This window comes from Ornithodoros turicata, unplaced genomic scaffold, assembly GCF_037126465.1.
Source record: "Ornithodoros turicata isolate Travis unplaced genomic scaffold, ASM3712646v1 Chromosome15, whole genome shotgun sequence".
In the NCBI taxonomy this organism is placed as follows: Eukaryota; Metazoa; Arthropoda; class Arachnida; order Ixodida; family Argasidae; genus Ornithodoros; species Ornithodoros turicata.
The window spans coordinates 2,138,415-2,158,775 of NW_026999318.1; the positions used below are offsets into that span (position 1 = coordinate 2,138,415).

General features: G+C 45.0%; 1 protein-coding gene across 1 annotated transcript; it reads left to right on the forward strand.

Annotated features, from left to right (window-relative positions):
• The first annotated feature begins 6,028 nt into the window (after window positions 1-6,028).
• Window positions 6,029-7,256, forward strand: LOC135372465 (uncharacterized). The gene is made up of 5 exons (XM_064606073.1): window positions 6,029-6,224; window positions 6,317-6,388; window positions 6,621-6,668; window positions 6,911-7,066; window positions 7,135-7,256. The coding sequence occupies exons 1-5, from the start codon at window positions 6,029-6,031 to the stop codon at window positions 7,254-7,256; spliced, it is 594 nt and encodes a 197-aa protein (XP_064462143.1).
• Window positions 7,257-20,361: the final 13,105 nt, after the last annotated feature.

The following is a 20,361-nucleotide window of genomic DNA, read 5'->3' on the forward strand; positions in this document are numbered from 1 at the left end:
AGTGTTAGTGTGGCAGCTGGAGATTTTCGTACCACCCCTTCTCAGTGCACACAATCATGCATAGCCCCAGTACCATCCCAGTTTTTGACTCCTGTGTACATCTATATGAACATATTTATGTAAACGTTTTACATAATTTAATCAAGTTATCGAAATCGAAATAGTTCACGGAATTCGTACATCGTAGCCGTTGATAGCACATGGTAATTATTCTTGACGTAAGACCTATATTAACAGCGCTTCACACCCTGAAAGTCGTCTTTACAATTTGGAACAAAACCGTCGGTGTTCAAGGCACGATACTTATAGTGAAAGGAGCAGGTAGGCCTCACAACGCAAATTGAAAGGCACCGGACATTTGCTCAAGGGCTATCATGCCTGTTCTTATATATTTTTATTCTTATTTTTTTTTTTACTTTCAAAGGAAATGAGGGCCAGGTACAAAAGGGATTAGGATCCCTGATGAGGAACCTGGTCCTCTACAAGCAGTCACATTGATTTCAACAACACAACAATAGTTTAGAGAACAACATACAATTTTGACAGTTTTAATAGCACTCCTGACTAATACCAACAGCATTTAACATCAACAGGACAATTGTACTAGTAATAGTTCCAGCCATTCTTTTATTGAATTAATCAACAGAGGTCAATATATTTGCATTCAGTAACGCTTCCACCAATGCTCTTTTGTATACAGGAAATGTTCGAAAAGATGTGAATAAGTGGCTCATAGTATTGCAAAAATTTGGTTACAGATAGTCAGTCGCCTGCATGCCATAGTTCGTACGACTGTAAGGGGGGAATATGTTTAATGCAAAGTAAGAAAAAGGGTAAGGGTAAACAGATAAATTAAGGTTTTATAATGGGTAGCATGCAGTTGTGGTGTATAACTGGATCGCACCTGAATAGAAGCTGTTGTACGTGGATAAGCAAAGCTTTAAAGTGTATAGGTGACGTATTGACAATCTTTTTCATTCCCAAAAAGTCTCTGAAGACACTGCCATTCTATTCGTAATGAAACGTACTGCTCTCTTCTGCAGTGCATAAATTCTAGTGTAATTTGTCGAGCTCATTAATCCCCATACTAACAAACAGTAACAAAGTGTAGGATAAATTAGCGCATAATAAAGTGTCCTTCTTAGCCATAGGGGCAACAGATGTTTAATTGGATAGAGGGCGCCAATTTTCCTTGCGTTTTCTGCTGATACGTTGTGAATGTGTCTGTTTCATAGCAAATTTTCATGAAACCACCCCTAGGAAATTGGTTTGTCGTACTTGTTGAAGTCTATCATTGCCGATGCATAAATCTATAGTAATGTTCTCGATATGCCTTTTTTTTGCCGCAAATATTATATATTTAGTTTTCTTAATGTTTAACTGTAACCTATGTATATTCAACCATATAGGTAATTGACTAAGATAATTATTTACCATAATATTTAGGTGATCTAAGGCTTTATGACAAAAAATTATGTTTGTGTCATCCATGCGCATGGCAATGTCACTTGTATTTGGAATATTGATGATATCGTTAATGTAGAGGAGGAACAAAACGGGGCCGATAATCGAGCCTTGAGGAACACCATATCTTATCACCAGTTTTGTAGAATTACAGCCATGTGCCGATACATACTGATATCTCGGGGCAGGATCAGGTGGAAATATTAAGTGGTTTTCAAAGTGGTACCACTTGGGATCAAACTGGTTCCACTTTGACCCCAAGTGGTTCCAGTTTGATCCCAAGTGGTACCACTTTGACCCTGAAGTGGTTCCACTTGGACCCCAAGCAGTACCACTTTGACCTTCAAGTGGTTCCACTTTGACTCTCAAGTGGTACCACTTTTGCCTCTAGTGGTTCCATTTCAAGCTGTGGCAGCTCCACTTCCAGACTCTGTTTCAACTATGGAAATGTTCTCACTTTGAATCCGCTCACACCACAAGGTGGTTCCACCTTGTGTAAACGGGGGGGAGTCTATTATTTATAAAAAAAAGGGAAATGTTGGCCGGCGCTACGCCGGCTTGTTATTCACAGCATCAGCTTCACTATGCAAAGTCAGCTTACTACCAGATAGTTTATTTACTGCATAAGCAATTCAATAATGTCACATAAGAATAATTAGCAAATTCTACACATTAGAAATTGCTTGATTCCAAGGTGACAATCTTATGCTTAAAACTTGCAAGTTTAACTTTTATGTCCAAACCTGCCAAATTCTGCTCATGTACACAAAGGGTTTACAACATTTGAATACTGTTCTTCTATATATTCAGTAATGGTATATACAACAAATCACGATTTCAAAAAAAAAAAAAAGCTTGGCTAATTCCACACAACATTGAAGGTGATTGGAACATCTCATGACCACTCATAATTGTTGCACGGATCTGCAAAGAACAGTTGATCATTAAAGGACATGTACATGCAGGGGACAGCACTATTGTCAAGTCTACAGAACACTGTACTGGCATGTCTTTTGGCACGTTTCACATGCTGCACATAAGGAAATTGTGATACCGTGTATGTGTCACTGATGACAATGCTTCAGTGGAATTTGAGGATTTGACTGCTAGGATATGTTCTGCCTTGAAATATCGGTTGTCCACTTTAACTGCTGTGGAATCACTCTTCGTGGGAAGCCTGTATTGCTGGCTGTGAAATGTGTAGCTATTCACACGAACCCTATCATGTTCCTCTACATGGGCACCTCCAAATTTTGCTGTTACAAGGCTGCTTACTGTGCTGTTCATTTTTCGTGGTTTTCCTAAGAAGACTGGGTCATTTGAGTAGTGTTGTTGCGCCTTGTTGTACCTGTGGTGATGCCTTGCTTTTTATCACCTGAAAGTTGTTTTTCATGAGTATTCGGGAACGAATCTGGTTTGGTATACCCTTTGCAGATGACACAAGATTGAGCAGGTGGCCCATGTTTGACTCAAACGGAAAGCACGAATGTGCCCACAAGGGCCCCATCAGCTTGACACTTTTTGGAAGGTGTAGCAGAGTGTGAACATTTGATGTCATGTTTTGCGCTCCATACGGAAATTGCGTGAGGACAACAAATTCTGTAATTTTTTCTGAAGCTTCCATAACATCGTCAGAAGTGACTGTGTTCTTAAGCAAGGCTTGCACTGAGGAAGACAAGAGCGCGAAGTGTCTCACATACTCTTCGGGCAAGATTCCACTAACTGTAGCAATTGAGTAATACAGCAGCCAAGCCTGCCACTCAGCTGCCTTCCAGAATTTTCGTAATTTCACACCTCTCGGTAACCGTGTAATGCACGATGGAGGCCTTATCTGCAGTAGTTTGTTGTCGACCTGCTGTCTGTTATGCGGTGCACCAATGTAGTAAGGCTGTTCTACAGCAGTAAACTACAGTTCTGTGAGTTAATGGACAACGCCAAGGAGAAAACAATGCATGTAATCTGGCTGAAACCCCCAGACGATGCATAGTCCTGGAACATTGAGAAGTGCTGATGGTCCTTTGACCCCAGAGACAGTTTTTTTGCTCGCTGCAGCAGCCTTCATGTCTTTTAGCATATCTTCTTCCATTCTATCAGGAAATGGTCCTGCTGTCACGGGGTATTTGACCACACCTGTGAAGAAATTTTAGACTTGAAAATACTGTCTGCACTTCTATGCATGCTCTTTGAACCGCTTCCATAGGCCATTTCTGAACCACTCACCATCAACAGTCTCACCAGGGTGAAAACACCAGCTGCATCCATAGAAACCATTAAATTACGTTACGTTTTGCATGATAGCCCTAGAGGTGCATCAGCTATACTGGCAACGCAGTAGACCTAATTAAAGAAAGCGCACCAAGTATCAGTGTACTATTTTCATAAAGGTAAATCACCAAGGCAGAGCGGAAGTATTTACTCGCATAATTTGCACACTGTTCTGCAGAAAAATGTAACAAACGTCGGGAGTGCGCAAAATACATGTGACATTTGTAGAACCCTTTCTAGGCGACGTGCTACGCCTCCGCAGTCATTCGAAGCGACGTCCACCAGAGTGATGTGTAGTCCAATGGGGAGATCACGCGATAATTCGGTATGCGCAATGATCTATTTGAACAACAGAGCCCGGCCGCGCAGCGCTTTAGTCCCACCGGCGCCCGTCTGGCGAGCACGCACGTGCGGCTCGCGAAGCGCCATGCCGAGACAATGGCGCGTGCGCAAATGCGAGGGCGTGAACTACGCGATTGCTGAGGTTGGCCCACGTGGTGCGTGATATGCACGGAATCCGTTTTCTGCACGCGGAACAGCGCGTCAAGGCCGCTCTAAGCCAGTTAATTGAACCGAAGACTGGCGACTGGCCGCGTATCACGCCGATTGATGCGCCAAGGGACTCAATCAGAGGACTTCCATCTGCATTCACAGTCACCGTGAGGTCATACTTCGTACACTTAAGTTTCCTTCGTTGGTCTTTATAAAGCTCTCCGTCTGTTATATCACTTATTACGTTCTCAGCATTGCCTCTGCTCACTTTTTCCAGGTTTCTTGCAAGCTTCATCTGGAGAAAAGTGTCTGACAAAACCGACTTAATTTGCTTTTCGATTGGCAGGCTAACAAAGTAGCTTTTTTTGTTCATCAGCTCTGCTTCTTCATGTTGCTTGCTGCAGTTAAAACAGACATGCTCTGTGCCCTCTTTATGTGAAAGTGCCTTGCAGTCGGGACAGTAAAAGTGAAAGATCATTTCACTGGGTGATACCCCTGCAAACTTCTTGAACAGGGATTTAGATTCAGGGAGAACAATATGCAACAGAACTGCAATATGCAGTTAATCAACTGCAGCAGGTGTTCAATTTGGGTCCAAGAAATTTGATGTTGGATGGCATAATTCATGACCAAAACGAGAACATCACCAACTGACATCGGTTTTCCATCGATAGCAGGAACGTTCCACTCCACTGGAAAACTTGTGTCTGGTTGCTCCCAACTACTTAATTGCTGTCCTCTCGTCTCAACTTGTCATCATCATCAGCTTGGCTGTCTAAGCTGTCTAAAAGCTAAGAGAAAAGCTCTCTGCAGCTCAAGACAAGGCATATAACGCTATTCTGCAGGAGCACATCAATAGTGCCAGACAAAAGACTCAGTATTCTGGACCAAGAAAGGTATGACGATACAGATGGTCCAAATTGCGGGTGTTTTTCATTCCTTAAAGCTGCAGGATATTTTCTAAGCTAAAAGCTAGGAAGCTCTAAGCTAGGAAAAGCTAAGGATCTGCAATTATGACGTTTTTCATGTTGCCATTTGCATTGTGTGCGCTGCCGGCTAAATTACCTCCACGGACTGTTTCGTACCGTCAAAAGACAGAGGTGTGTTTCCCTGTATGCATCCGTAGGCTTTTAGCGCGCTGTTCTCTCTGCGTTTCAGACTGAAACTGATCGGGTAAAGAGCGACAATGACGTCGTTATCTCCGCGTTTGTTTTCCATCACAGCGTCAAGGGCGATGCGGGCGTTGCCGCATTAGGCCGGATTCACATGAACGTTTTTCGCGTCCGTATTTTTAACGGAGCAAAACGGACCCATTGGAACATATGGGGATCCAATGCCAATACGTTGTGTTTGTGAAGCACACGGACGACGAACGGTCGTGTGAAAACGTCATGTGAATCCGGCCTTAGCGCAAGAAAAGATTGATAAAAAAGCAAGGGAGCTGGCGATATTGAAGCATTCTGAAAAAAAAAGAAAAAGAAACGAGACCAGCTAGGGAACACGGATATCCCCTTTTCGTGTTCCTAGTCTTGTGGTTTTTCAGCAGGCTCCGTCCGTGCGACGTGTCGCGTGCATGGCTTCGCGCCCTGGTGACGTCGTTACTGTGACGCAAAGCGCACGCGGAGACAATGACATCACCGTCGCTCTTCCCGATCAGCTTCGATTTCAAACAATAAGTCAGTTAAGAAATTAACTGAGGTGTCTTTGTTCATTATTCGCCTCACAAAACTACTGTATCGTCTCATGCTTTCCGTGTAAATAACCACAAACGAAGGAATCAATGCACTGTTAAAATAGTGCTTGAAATATGTTGCAGGGTGCAAAGAAAAGGACCTTAAGTGCATCAAGTGTATCTGATGACACTGAGAGTGACCCAACTCTTGTGGAGCTGTCAAAGCTGAAGTCTGCTGAGGAGGAAACACGCTACTGGAAAAGACGTTATGACACTCTGGCTGACGATTATGGAAGACTGCAGCTGTGCATGGAAACAAAACTATCTGAAAGTACGTTGGAATGCTGGGCTTACATAATTCTAACCTTACCTTTTACAGAGCAGGAGAAAAGGGGGACTTATATTGCAGTATTTCACTTTCAGTACACACTATGGTGACCGAGCTGTCACAGATGAGAAGCCAAGCTTCACAGTGTCCAACATGCACCTCTGCTGGTACAGTCATTCTTCTAATAGTGCATACGTTAACAATTCTTTATACTCTAATTTTGGGCTGATACAATATAGCACCGTTGCAGCAATCACTTCTAAGCTGTTTGTGAAGTACGAGTTCTTATACAAGTTTGTTTCATGCACGAAAAATTAATTTGTCCAATAAGTTCCTGCAAACAATGCATTATGTCATTTATTCACTGACGTGATTGTATACGTGTAAATTATCTTGCAGTCCTTCGTCGACCGAGCAGCCCAGCACTCAGTTACATGAGTAACACATGTATGTACACAAGATAAGTTTTCTTAAGTTAGATGGTGATGAAATATATATATATATATATTGTGGGCAGCTTGCATAATATAAAGAAAGAGATCTGAGTTGGTCATTAAGACAACATGTAAACAGCACAACTGGAGCCTTACAAAATGAGGTGGACTCCATTTATGGAGCTTAACACGCTGCGTTTTTGCAACAACAGCTACCTGCCGCATGCATGATGTCTTGCTGTTTAAATTGTTTAGATCTGGATGATAACCAGTCACCACACCCTCAGCCAAATCATGAGTTGCTGGATCAAGGGACCACGGCTGCCATAACTTCAAGTGACACACTTGAAAGTTCATCCTCAGCAGGAACTAGTCAAGCTGCAACAGGAGCAGCTGAAAACTTGCTGAGAGGTGGGTGTACGTCTCTTTTAATGTGTTTTGTTTTGATACAGAAATTATCTTATCTTTTTCCTGAATAGACGTGGCTAGTACATCAAATGCCGGAGCACCTTGTGGCACAACACCCACAGCAAACAAGGGGGCCAAGGACAAAGTGTTCAAAAATGGTAAACAATTGCGGCAACGTATGTTATTTGTGTAAGTGCACACAGGACCGATTAGTGTTTTTGTCGTCCCCATGGTTCCTTCTTGCCAAGCTTGAAACTCTGCTTAATATTATAAGTGGTGTGCTTCCGATGTGCATGTAGGGCAAGAAATTGCTTATAGTTTCCCACTTCGCTCCTTACTATAGCTGAAATACAAGGCAATCCAGAGAGGAGCTTGTCCGCCACAGTTGGTGTACCACCATTGACAGAAATGATGAATGGTCAAGTGAGTATCTTACCTGTCTATGCAGTTAAGTGGATAAGTACTATATACATATTAATCTGATGTGTATCAGTCAGTCACTGCATACTGTTATGAACGTATATAAAAGTGGCACCAACTTCTTTTCTATCATTGCAGTACCATGTCAACAATGGATATACTATCGCTGGGACAGCTGCTCTACGGGTCTTAAAGAATAGTAGACCAACCCTTGTTGCCAAGGATATGGCCCAGGCACTCTGGGGAAATGCAGTGCTGTGTGAGAGGAGCTTTGGGGGGTGAGTAGCTCCAAGAGGTAAATGTTACCCTGGCATATTGGCAAGGAAAGAATTAACCCCGGAGAAAGTCAACCTCGTTATTGGTAAGCTTTTCATTTTGCGAAGGTACCAAAACTATGCATGATATGACCATATTGGCATAGTACATGCAGCTCTCATGTCCCCCCAGCCTCCTTCAGAGAACGGATTGTCCGCCAGATCTTCGTGGCCGGATCTCTTCAGCGTGTAGACGAGAACACGCTTGCGACGGACTTCTGTGTGGTACTAACGAGTCCGGCGGCTGCCTCGACCACGCCCCTACACCGCAGTTTTGTCCACAGTTTGACGGCTGAACTTCACGACGACTGGCCCCGTCCCCCGGAAGTTATGGACCGCGACTTCACACTAATCGAGCTAAAGGCAGCGTTGAAGCTTGTGAACGCCAGCTCGTCCCCTGGGCCTGATAAAATCACCTATGCCGCCCTACGAAACCTTGACGAGCGGTCACTCCAAGCTCTCCTTCATGTCTATAACACGTCTTGGCAACAAGGATCTTTACCACATACATGGAAGGAGGCCTTGGTTGTTCCCATCCTGAAACCAGGCAAGCCCCCAAATGCCCTATCCTCCTTTCGCCCGGTGAGCCTGACAAGCTGTATGGGGAAACTGATGGAGAGAATGGTTCTGCATCGCCTCGACTGGTGGCTCGAAAAACGACGTGCGTTCCCTCACGAAATGGCTGGATTTCGTCGCCACCGAAGCTCCATGGATCCAGTTCTCGACCTAGTCTCTACAGTTCAACATGCTCGAGCCCATCGACGGATCGTCCGATCGGTCTTCCTCGACATCAAGCGCGCCTATGATACCGTCTCGCACATTTGCGTGCTGCATGCCTTGCGCTCGTTTGGAGTATCCGGTCGGCTCTTCATCTGGCTCCAAGACTTCCTTACGAACCGAACTGTCGCTGTCCGTACGTCCCAAGGCCAAAGCCCTCAGCATCCTGTTCCCCAAGGAGTCCCCCAAGGAAGCATTCTCAGCCCGACACTGTTTAACGTGGTGATGGCCGGCCTACAATCAGTAATTCCTCGCAAAGTGTCGTTCTCCGTGTATGCAGATGACGTCGCCCTTTGGACAGTAGGAAAATCACGCCCGGCTCTCCAGCGCCGCCTGCAGCTCGCTTTAAACAATATCCATACGTACCTGACGCACCTCGGGATGGACCTTTCACCCGAAAAGTGTGTCGAGCTCCCTTTCACGCGTAAAGCTATGGCCAATTTCCCACTTTGGCTTGGCTCAAAGAAGCTAGAACCAGTACGCTTTCACCGCTTCCTTGGCGTGGTAATCGACTCGGACTTGCGCTGGGCTCGGCACATTAAACACCTTGAAACTAAAGTGCAGCGATGGCTCCCCGCAATCCAACATCTTTCTGGCCCAGGATGGGGCTGTGATCAGCGTTGCCTGCTCGCGGTTCACGCGGCATTGGTGAGGGCAACTGTGCTTTACAGCCTTCCTATTCTGCACAGGATATCAACAACTTCATTAAATACGCTTCGGTCCCTGTTTGCTCGAAGCCTTCGTCGATGCCTCGGAGTTCCACGAATGGCTGAAACACGACAAGTACTGGCTGAAGCTGGTGAGCTCCCGCTTGAAGCTCTCCGTGAACGGGAAACGGCTCGGCACTACCTCCGTTTGCGTGCTCACATTCCCCGCCACCCGCTACTCAGGAAAATTCGATACCGCCCTGGAAGCGACTTCTATCGAGTAGCGCAGAGGACACGCCAGACTCTCACTGGCTTCATAACTAAGGACACTATACCGCCGGAAGCCCCCTGGTCTCTCCCGGTACCGCCCACGTTTGTATGCCTCCCAAACCTTCTGCAAAGAAGAGATCAGGTCCCCCCTCAAGTCCTCCGAGCCCATTTTCATGCTCTGGTAGACGAGAAGTTTTCTACGTTTACGGCAGCATATACTGATGGCGCATCCCGAAACAACAAGTCCGCCTCAGCCTTCGTCATTCCATCCGAAGGGGTCGTGCACGGAAGACGCCTTTCACATCCAACCTCCTCCACAGCTGCGGAACTCTATGCCATCCTTTTCTTTCTACAACACATCGCTGATTTTCCACCCCGGGAATGGGCAGTCTTTACAGACTCCAAATCTGCACTTCAAGCAATTGAAACTTCCGGCATACGAGGCCCATCCGCACCCCTAGTCACCGACGTGTTAATGGCTTACCACACTATCTACGCCGCAGGCCACAGGCTCGTTCTCCAGTGGGTTCCAGCCCATTGTGGTGTCGTGGGGAACGAGCAGGCCGACAGCGCCGCAGAAGCAGCACTCTCGTCTCGGAACCGGACCCGTATTGTTCTGCTCAGAGGAGACCGCCGTTCAATTCTGCGACGTCTAGTGACACCCCTGGCTTCCCGCCAACGGACAACCGACATTCTTTCCCCCTCTATGTTGAACAGAGTTGATCCCATGCTCGCTTTCCGCATGCCACGAAACACATCTTGTCAGGATGCTGCATTAATCCACCGCATGCGCCTCGATGTGGCCTTTACAGCTCAGTGGCGTTACCGCTTGAGACAAATTGATTCTCCCACCTGTTGCCACTGTGGTGCTCTTGAGGATCTGGAGCACATTCTTCTTCATTGCCCTCACTACGAACCTTCCCGAATCACACTCTCCGAGTCTCTTCGTCAGCTGGACTCTCGCCCTTTCTCCCTACCGAAATTGCTTGGTCCCTGGCCCAATCCAGCCCCGCAACGCTCTGCGCTCAAAGCTCTTCTGACATTTCTGGACACCATCGGACTTCGATCGTTATTGTAAAGGGGCTCGCTATTTTATTCCCCCCATTCCACCAAGCACTGGGGTAGAGTATCGCCTGTTGCGATGAAACTCCCCACTCTCCAAGGCCGAAAATAAAGTTGTTGTTGTTCATGTCCCCCCACCCCCATTTTCTTTCTACAGAAACAGTGGCACACTGAGGCAAGATGCGTCACGTGGACGTCGCAGACCCAATTACGAATATAGGCTCCATTTTAAGCGGTAAAATCCAAGACGTCCGCAAGGCAGCAAAGCGTAATTTATTGAAAACCAATAATTAAGAAAAACAATAAAGAAGCAGTGTACCTTCGCATCTGTTTCGTGTGTATAGTCCTTATTTCAAGCTCGAAAAGCAGCAGCAACCTGAAGGACCACAAGTGCAACTGGGACCACACGAAACTGGAACCTGTTCACTAAACCACTTTGAAGTGGAACCACTTCAGATAATTATGAAAAAGATCATAAGCCACTTCACGAATACCGTACGCATCCAGTTTTCGCAAAAGAATGTCATGCTGAATGGAGTCAAAGGTCTTTTTGAAGTCTTGAAATAAGCCAACAGTATACAGTCTGTTCCCGATATTATCAATAATTTTATCCTTTATGTCAAGTATAGCAACTTCCATTGATTTCCCTTTCTGAAATCTGAATCGTGATTCTGTGATTATGTTATGACACTGCAAGAAAGGTAGCAGTCTCTTATTGGCGATCTACTTTAGATAATATGGGGAGAATAGAGAATGGTCAATAATTATTTGTCATTTTTGTCTCCTCCTTTACTTAGTATAATTACCTCTGCTGTTTCTAGTTCATCAGGGAAGATACCGGTCGATGGTACAGAGTTAATGAAATAACATAGAGGTTTGCTTAATACAGGTGCTACATGTTTAATTGGTTTAACCTTCAAACTACCAGCATGTGAGGATCTTGAATTTTTCAGTTCTAACATCATCTGTTCAACCTCGGTAGGGGTTGTTGGAAATAGAAAAAGTGATCTGCTTTGTGATAAATTTAAATATTGCTCAAACGACTTTGCTGGTGGCAGGTGGACCAGTGTGTCAAATGGACCGTCTGTTAAGTGATCATTAACCATATCAGCAAGTGCTTGTCCAGAGTATGTATTGCCGTTTATCGTAAGTTCTCTAGGTATTTCAGAAGGAATATGTGCAAAAGCTAATTGCCTTACTGTGCTCCACACTTGTGATCGGTTTCCCTGTCCTTGGTTGAGCAGATGAGCATAACATTGAGATTTCACATCTTTTAGCTTCTTGGGTACTTTGTTACAATATTGTACAAATTGCCGAAGACATGTTGTTGCCGAGCATCCACAAAATCTGTTTTAAGTGGGAGGCACTGCAAGCATGGCAGGTCTTACCGCAAGTGAACTCAGTGCATACATACAACATACAGTTAAACCGTAATATAAGTGCATTACATGATTAAGTCCATTTAACAGCTTTACAGCTTTCATAAAAGCAGCTCTACCCTATGGGGTACCACTTATGGACTTAGAGCATGTGATTTACTTGTGTGACATATTTAAGAATAACAGCATGAAGGAAATTATGGACACACAAGCATATATAACAGAGTTCTGAGTCACAACTGTAAATATTCTATTTCCATGGGCAATCTGCTGGTTAAATACTGTTAGTTACAATTAGTTTCCACCTATGCATATGATCTCATTGAAGGCACTTTTCCCATTACATCTCTCCAGAAAAAGTCACACAATACGGATGCACCATTCCATCCAATACATGCTCCGCTTTTTTTTAACCCTTTGGGGTCTATTTTGTCATAAAACTTTGAAGGGGGAAATATGCTATACAGTACAATGCAATACGATCTGGGGCATGCAATATTTTGCCTCTTTTCTTCTTGAACGACGGGCACATATTACTTTGTGTGGAAGTTTAGAAAACAGTTCCTGCAACTGTCTGTCCTCCTGAAAACTGTGTTCTCCATGCTTGAGCAGTTTTTGTAAAGTGCAGTGTTTATATTATATCTAGTGTAGTGACCAACAAAAAGGCATTAGATTTTTGTGTGAGGACATTGCATATGCATCAACGCATCTGCATCTGGCTTGGAGTCCAGGAGTGCAGGAATGGGCACCGTGCACTAGCTGGAGGGCGCTGCGCTCGCTTGATCGACAGCGACGCCCGTGGCGATGACGTGCGTAACGGTCTGGTACTAACGCCGTATCGGCACCTTCGCGTATGTAGCTTCGGTGCGTACGAGTGGTTTCCCAAATTGTATATGTCGGCTTTGGGGCTTTGGGGCTTTGGCCTCATTAACCCGTGAGTCTACTTGTGTGGAAGTGGTTTGTAGAAAGGGCATCTGCTCTGCAATACGAAACACGTAAAATGTGTCTATGCACAGTGTGTATCACAGGCAAGCGGTAGTAGTTACGTGAAGTTAAGTGCATATTTATCTGGAAGGGACTACCAATTATTGACTACAAATCGGAGGTCAGCTACGTCCAGCACCTGCGCTATGAGGATGGAAATCTCGCACTGAAGAATTCACACGAATAATACAGTCAACACCAGATTGGAATATATATTATGAAGATTGCGGAAAAAACTTTTTCATTTGTTTGTCATGCATAATTCGTTAACGTGATGATGCACTGTGGTGGTAAGTTTCTTAGACAACTTGTTCCCAATCTTGCATCATTCTACACATATCTCACACAGATGTTGCTCAAGGCAGGGGCTGCCCTTTTAGCCATTTGTGCCTGCATTTGACACACGGTCATAATAACAAAAATCAATCAGTCAGTCAAGATTGTTTCAGGATATAAATAAGGCCTGTTTTTGTTTGTTTGTTGGAAAACGGATATGTAAAGATAATAACGTTTTTTAGTGCTAAAGAACGGCCTCAGCGGCCTTCGTATAGGCGTACATAGCATCAGACACATTGTCGCGAACTGGAACATTGAATCAGCCAGCAATATCACGCAAAAGAAAAACGCACCATAAATTATGCTAAAAAATAAAACATAAATCGACAAGAGTTAAGAAGAAACAGATATCTTCTGTTCGACAAACGCGTGACTGCTTTTTTTTTCTTTTCTTTTTTGACGAATAGGGAGGAGCAAAGAACCACTTGTAATCCGAGATCGCAAGATTTGGCAACGACAATAACATCCCCGGGACAGAATGCACCTACATAAAATGATGACGGGTTGCGAAACGCGGCTTGGGGAGGACAAATACTTCCCATAATATTATAATTGCCATAAATATCCCCCCGTGTTCGCATGCACACTGTATATTGAAGGAAGACCAGGCTTCCAAAAGCCAGTCTCTGACGACACGCCGCAAAATTTGGGTCCGAGTAAAAGGGATAAATACTGCCTGACACACAGCAGACCTTATTTTAAGCTAAGCTCCACTATATTCATTGGTCATTGTATTTCGCAATTGTTTCACGCAAGCTGCTGTGCTATAAGTCCGAATCGTGACGCTCAACTGGTCACTGACAAATATACAAATGCACGAAATGAGTTAGAATCAACGGACTTTTTTCGTTATAAACAAACATAAACAAACTGATTGAGCAGGAAGTTGGATGGATTGCCGTGAAAGCGCTCTCTCAAATACGTGACCGGCGGGACGATACAGCGAGAAGGACGAATTCTTTACGGCAAGTTACCTCTCTTTCGTACTAACTTGGTCGTCGTGGCAGATTACAACATAGAATTAGCTTCCATTTTATCTGCTCCTTTGACTTTCTATGCAGGCAGCTTCGAATTAATCGCTCTTTTCCAACGGCGAAACTAGCACAATGAAGCACAGCACTGCTAGACGCTGCTGGCTGGTACCAGAGCATTACGCCGTGTTTCCCCTCGAGGGGCCGCTGCCGTCGACAGAAAACTCTAGCGCACGGTGCCCATAGCTCTGTGTTCATGCCTCCTCTGGCATATGTTCGGGGTTCTGCGGTGTTTTTTCATGGGATTGTGTGTATATGTGTGTGTGTTTTTGTGTGTTGGTCCAGTTGCACATGCTCCTCTGGAGTATTTTACTTTCAGTGCGATGCCTCCCTTTCTAGAAGTGCCCTTCCAACGTGTAGCTTGAAATTTAAAGATTGGAGAATATTCTTCCTTGGTGCATTACCGGCCACTTTGTTCTCTGTATTGAACTGTCAAGTTTGCGAGAGACAGATCTTCCATTTGAAACCTAAGAAGGAACTTAGTAGGAATTAACCCTGGAAGCACAATGTCGCCGGAACGTTGTAATGTTTCCTTGAAACATCCAAGTGTGTCTAATGCCCTCTTGTATAATTTATTGATCCATAATTCTGTTCTATAATTTGTTGTTGGGAGTATTAAAATCATAAGATAAATTTGTATTACTAGAGTCATGTCTCGCTTATCCGGAGTTCAGATATCCGGAAAACTCGTTATCCGGACTACATTACAGGGAACGAGCCTGCTACCATTGGATTTTGTCTCGGTTATCCGGAATTTGTTATCCGTATCCGGACAGGAAATACGGGGACCAATATTCCAGGACCTAGGTCATTCTGATTCGCTTGTCCGGAAAGGTGTCAACGTCCTCCGTCCCTGGCATGTGCTGTGTTCGCATTTTTCCGGAAAAGAGTCGCATCTCAACGGGGCATTCTGCAGTGTTTGACTCCCCTTTCTTCAGAGGTCCCTTCCTTTGGTGTGTGCAGGCACACAGTAGAGATGGTATAGAGGATAACTGAAAGAGGTGCCCTGTATCCGCTGGGCGCAAGAAATCAACACGTGGACATCAATGTCCCGACCCTCCGAAAGCCTTGCTTATCGTTTGGCCTATGCCAAATGCATTTGCAAAAAGGCAAACACATGTGCGCGGGACCAACTTTCTAAGACATTACCCTTTGAACAGCAGGGTGACTCAACGAGTGCCTTGGCTGTGACCAAATTTCTGTCGCATGCATGCCTACTAATGCCAAGCAGCTCACTTTACATGAATTTTTGAAGTAACGATCTTTTCCTTGTTTCCTTTTCTTTAGCTATAAAGAGCTGTCCCAAATTTTTTGGGTTTCCCCGGAAGGGTTAGCTTGGTCCGGTTATCCGGAAATTCTTTATCCGGACGAAAAGGGACGAATCCCGAGGGGTTCGGGTAATCGAGACATGACTGTATTCGCCTGGAGAAGTTTTGCTGTCGCCACCTCGTGGGGAGTAGCCCGTGACATCACAAGTTGGATGTAAAAGTGTCAATCCCGAGCCATTTTAGCAGTCCCGGGATTTCGGGATTTTTTGCTGTCAATCCCGGAATCTTGGGACGGGATTTTGGGATTGTGACGAGTTCAGACGGTGCTTCCAAGTATAGTCCTGCGCGGGTCGGAATTTTCTGTCCCGCATCCGACCCATACCCACAGGTGCAAATCCGCGTCCCACTACAAATTTAGACCTGCATCCGCCTGCAACCTGCATATTTTTCCCAAAAGCTCACCTGCACCCCACCCGCTACCCGCAACGCAATGAACATTGACGAGTAAACTGAGAGTACTCCCTGGTCTGTGCCTGATGATTAGATATGTTTGTGTGCATGGTTTCTTGTACGACATCAGCGCAAGGGGCAAAAAGGTGCAAATGTGCGTTGGTTTGTGACTTGAGGCATGATGATCCGAAACGCGACATGGACAAAGAAGGACACACAGGCGGTGTTGCACACTAACTGTGTGAGCATTAGTTCCGCCTGTGTCAGCGATGTTTTACATCATATTTCGAGCCACTACAGTACAGACGTGTAAGAAATTAAGCAAGTCGGTGTACTTTCTTATAGTGTTTCGCACCCAACCCGCTGCCGCCTTCGCTGTCGTCAGTGGCACCCGCACCCGACCCACTACCCGCAACAACGTGGGTGCCCACGGGTCCCACGGGCTGTGCAGCACAGTACTTTCAAGTCAGTTTACTTCAAGTGACTATATCGGCGTGTTGTGCGCAGTTCATGTACGCTTTGTCAATTCTACCTTTTCGCAAAGGAAAACACTTGAGAATTTGTAGTGTGACCACGTCGATAAAACAGTGACGGCGAAAGGGTTGCTTTTTAACATGTTTTTGTTTTTGCTTTGCTATGATAACGCTGCTCCTTTTTTATTCATCTGCATTTCATTGTTGCAAGTGAAAAGAAGGAGAGTCCCGCTGCACTTTAAGTAACAGGAAATATTACTTTATAATTTCCTAGAACGGTGTAACATTCCACTTGGATGAAGAACAGCAACAACAACAACAAAAAAAGAACAACGACAAAAAAAAAAGAACGAATGGAAAGAAACAAAGCACTAAACGGTTTACAACACCGTTGCTGCGTGCTTATCACATTGTACGAAGATGAAAACACAACCCGGGAAAGCACAGACCGTCCAGGGTGGTGTCCCCCAGTTCGGAGTGAACTTTTGTGCAAATGCTGGCTGCTGAACTAAAGGCCCATTCAGCTTCTGAGCTAGAAGAAGTGACAGTCAGTAAATATCTGTACGCATGTGTAGGAAGAGGTCGTCTGCCACCTCCAGTCATAAAAAGTGTCATTTCCTTATGAAGAAGTGCGTCTGTACTTGATGGCCTACAGGTGCTTGGTTTTCCTGTCTCATTTGCTCTCTCAAAATCCTGGGATTCTCCGGAAGTAATCTCGGTATTTTGGGCGGTCAAACATTGGCCGGGATTTCGGAAATTCAGATATCCCGATTGACAACTCTCGTTGGATGTGAGGCAGGAGAGCAGATGGCGCATAGCTCTTGAGTGCTTGTTTTGCGCGTGCAGTGTTTACATACAGCTGTGCTGGTAGGACTCTGCCACTAAGTATAGCATGACTCACGCGTGAAACACAGAACCAAAGAGACGTGGACGAGTATCAGGAGGCTAGTTCCATCTCAAATCCCACAATCCGTACATGTCTCGAATGGAGGGAAAAACAATATATGTCGAAGCCATCAGTGAGTTAGGAGAAATAAACACTTTCGGAATTCTCTGCGCTGCGCGGTTCGGAAAATAAGAGATGAGGAAAAGCTGCCTCTCAGAACGCGATGTCGTCGCGTGCGGGTTTGAGCATTCCCTACAAGGCTGTTTCTCGTCGCATCGTAGTAATTTCTTGATCTGGCTTTAGACCACCTAGGGCACAATAGGCTTCTGGGTCGGCAGGGATGTGCCAGTTTTTGTTTGTCTGCAAAAAAATATCAAAGTTGACTCAAAGCGCCGAAAAGCACCATATTCACTGCAACTTTGCGGGCGATGTAAAAAACGCATAAGATTGAGCTTGATGCCGTTTAATTTGTCATTCATGAGACTATCAAATTATATATAATTTGTTACTCTACTCTGTCAGGAACGTGAGCGGTACCTCTTTAAGTAGCACCATACCACCGAAAAATGACGAATTTCGGAAGCCTTGATCTAAAAAAAACCACCAAAAACTTTCCTCGAAAATTTTATATGTTGTAGGTAGTCCCTTAGACTATGCACAGAAGAAAAATCAAAAGCCGGACTTGATCGGTAGGCGCACTGTGAATTTTTTGCCACCCCTATACGCGGGGCGCATTCAAGCAGTGGCACCGTGTCCCGCATGTTGCGAAATCGAATTTTCCAAAGGGACTTTCAACTTCTGTCCTTACATGAAAGTAATTGGTACAGTTTGAAGCAGTTTTGAGCATTTATGCTCAGAACAGTGTTGTAATCGCTGAATGTAGATTGTGGAGCAACCAGATGTGCTAGCACTTTTTTGCGGGATGTCACACATCCATTGCAAGTGCTAGGAGCCCGTGAAGAACAGAATGCGTTTACATCTCTGTAAGAGCTACATCTGTTCAGGGTGATTATAAACAAGCATATGTACTGTACACATTATGGCAGAAGGGACGCAGTGACTTCCAGCATTCTTTAAAACATTTCCTTTCCTACGGCTCCATGACCCCGGAAGGCGGAAATCGCACAGAGGAAAGTGTCGTTGTGTAGAGTCTTACGCACACATTCAAGGCTAATTCATGGTGCCTTTTGTGAACCTTGCCGAAACAGCGCGACTGGCGCCGCTGTCCAATATGTCCTTCGGTTTGACATGCTGCGGCCATGGGAAGGTCCTAGTCGGATTAACTTCCGGAAGACACCTTGCGCAAAGTTTCGCATCATCCTCGACTACAGAAGTGCTCGGAGTGCCCTTATACAGAGTATGTGAAGACATCTGCATTACTGTACTGTGCCGTTCTGGCATCACACCTACCTGAATGGCCTCTTCGTTGTACAGCGCTGACCGTGTGTATTGTGCTGACTACCGCCTCATACACAGGAAAAAAGTGTTTCGGATAAAGAACTTTCGGTATGCTTTCGAGATCGGCGTAGCTGCCATAAAGAATGTGGTTCCAGCGGACCAAACCAAAGGCGTAACAGAAATGGACTAGCTGTGCAGAAGCTGCTTCAAGTACGTCACAGCAAAGGTGGCTGAATCACAGCAAGCAGCAATGTCGCTCACATTTGAAGGAAATTCACGGGGTGAGCCGTTTGTGCACCAGCCCGACGGGGTCCAGGAAATCATTGAGTATATATCATCTGAAGCCAGTAACGTCACATTGCCGAAGTAAAGAAGGAAGTCGGTGGAGGCATATGCACAGCGGAAACACTCCAAATACGTGAGGAAATGGGCAGAAAGACAGGCCGTAAACAGCATGGAGAGTGCTTTCGGTGTTGCCTTGCCAGGAACATCCAGGGTTAACTGCCAGGATTGCATCGAGTTGGCATGCAACGTAAGAAGAGTCTATCAAGAAAATCTGACAAGAACCTGCCATCAAAAGTAACATTAAGGAAAGTGGCTCCTACAACAGCCTAAAGCAGTTCATGACGCGAGCACTCTCATCCACCCGGGATGCTCTGCATAACTTACGTCTTCTTCGCTGTCAAGTTGTTTTTATTCTGTGTACTGTAAATATGCTTCGATATGATCACCGTCAACAAATATACCTCTTATAAAGACGCAAAAGTATTCTAAAGCATTCTGTTCTTCACGAGCTCCCAGCACTTGCAATGCATGTGCTAAATGCGAGCTAAACCCCGCAAAAAATGCGAGCACATCTGGTTGCTCCACAATCTACGTTCAGCGATTACAACAATGTTATGAACATAAACGCTAAGGACGGCTTCAAACTGTACCCATTACTTTCATGTGAAGACAGAAGTTGACAGTCCCTTTGGAAAATTCGATTTTGCAACACGCGGGACACTGTGCCACCGCTTGAATGCGCCCGGCGTATAGGGGTGGCAAAAAATTCAGTGTGCCTACCGATCAAGTCCGAATGTTGATTTTTCTTCTGTGCATAGTCTAAGGGACTACCTACAGCGTATAAAATTTTCGAGGAAAGTTTTTGGTGGGGTTTTTTAGATAAAGGCTTCCGAAATTCGTCATTTTTCGGTGGTATGGTGCTACTTAAAGAGGTACCGCTCACGTTCCTGACAGAGTAGAGTAACAAATTATATATAATTTGATAGTCTCATGAATGACAAATTGAACGGCATAAAGCTCAATCTTATGCGTTTTTTACATCACCCGCAAAGTTGCAGTGAATAGGGTGCTTTTCGGCGCTTTGAGTCAACTTTGATATTTTTTTGCAGACAAACAAAAACTGACACATCCCTGCCAACCCAGAAGCCTATTGTGGCCTAAGTGGTCTAAAGCCAGATCAAGAAATTACTACGATACGGCAAGAAACAGCCGTGTAGGGAACGCTCAAATCTGCGTGCGACGACATCGTCTTCTGAGAGGCAGTTTTTTCCTCCTCTCCTATTTCCCGAACCGTGCAGCGCAGAGAATTCCGAAAGCG

What these genes read in the sequence shown, in the direction of transcription:
- LOC135372465 (XM_064606073.1), top strand. Translation starts at nt 6,029, where the DNA reads ATGTTGCAGGGTGCAAAGAAAAGGACCTTAAGTGCATCAAGTGTATCT. An exon ending in TCCAACATGCACCTCTGCTG is followed by an intron (nt 6,389 to 6,620) that starts GTACAGTCATTC and finishes ATTATCTTGCAG; the next exon opens with TCCTTCGTCGACCGAGCAGC. An exon ending in CAGTTACATGAGTAACACAT is followed by an intron (nt 6,669 to 6,910) that starts GTATGTACACAA and finishes TAAATTGTTTAG; the next exon opens with ATCTGGATGATAACCAGTCA.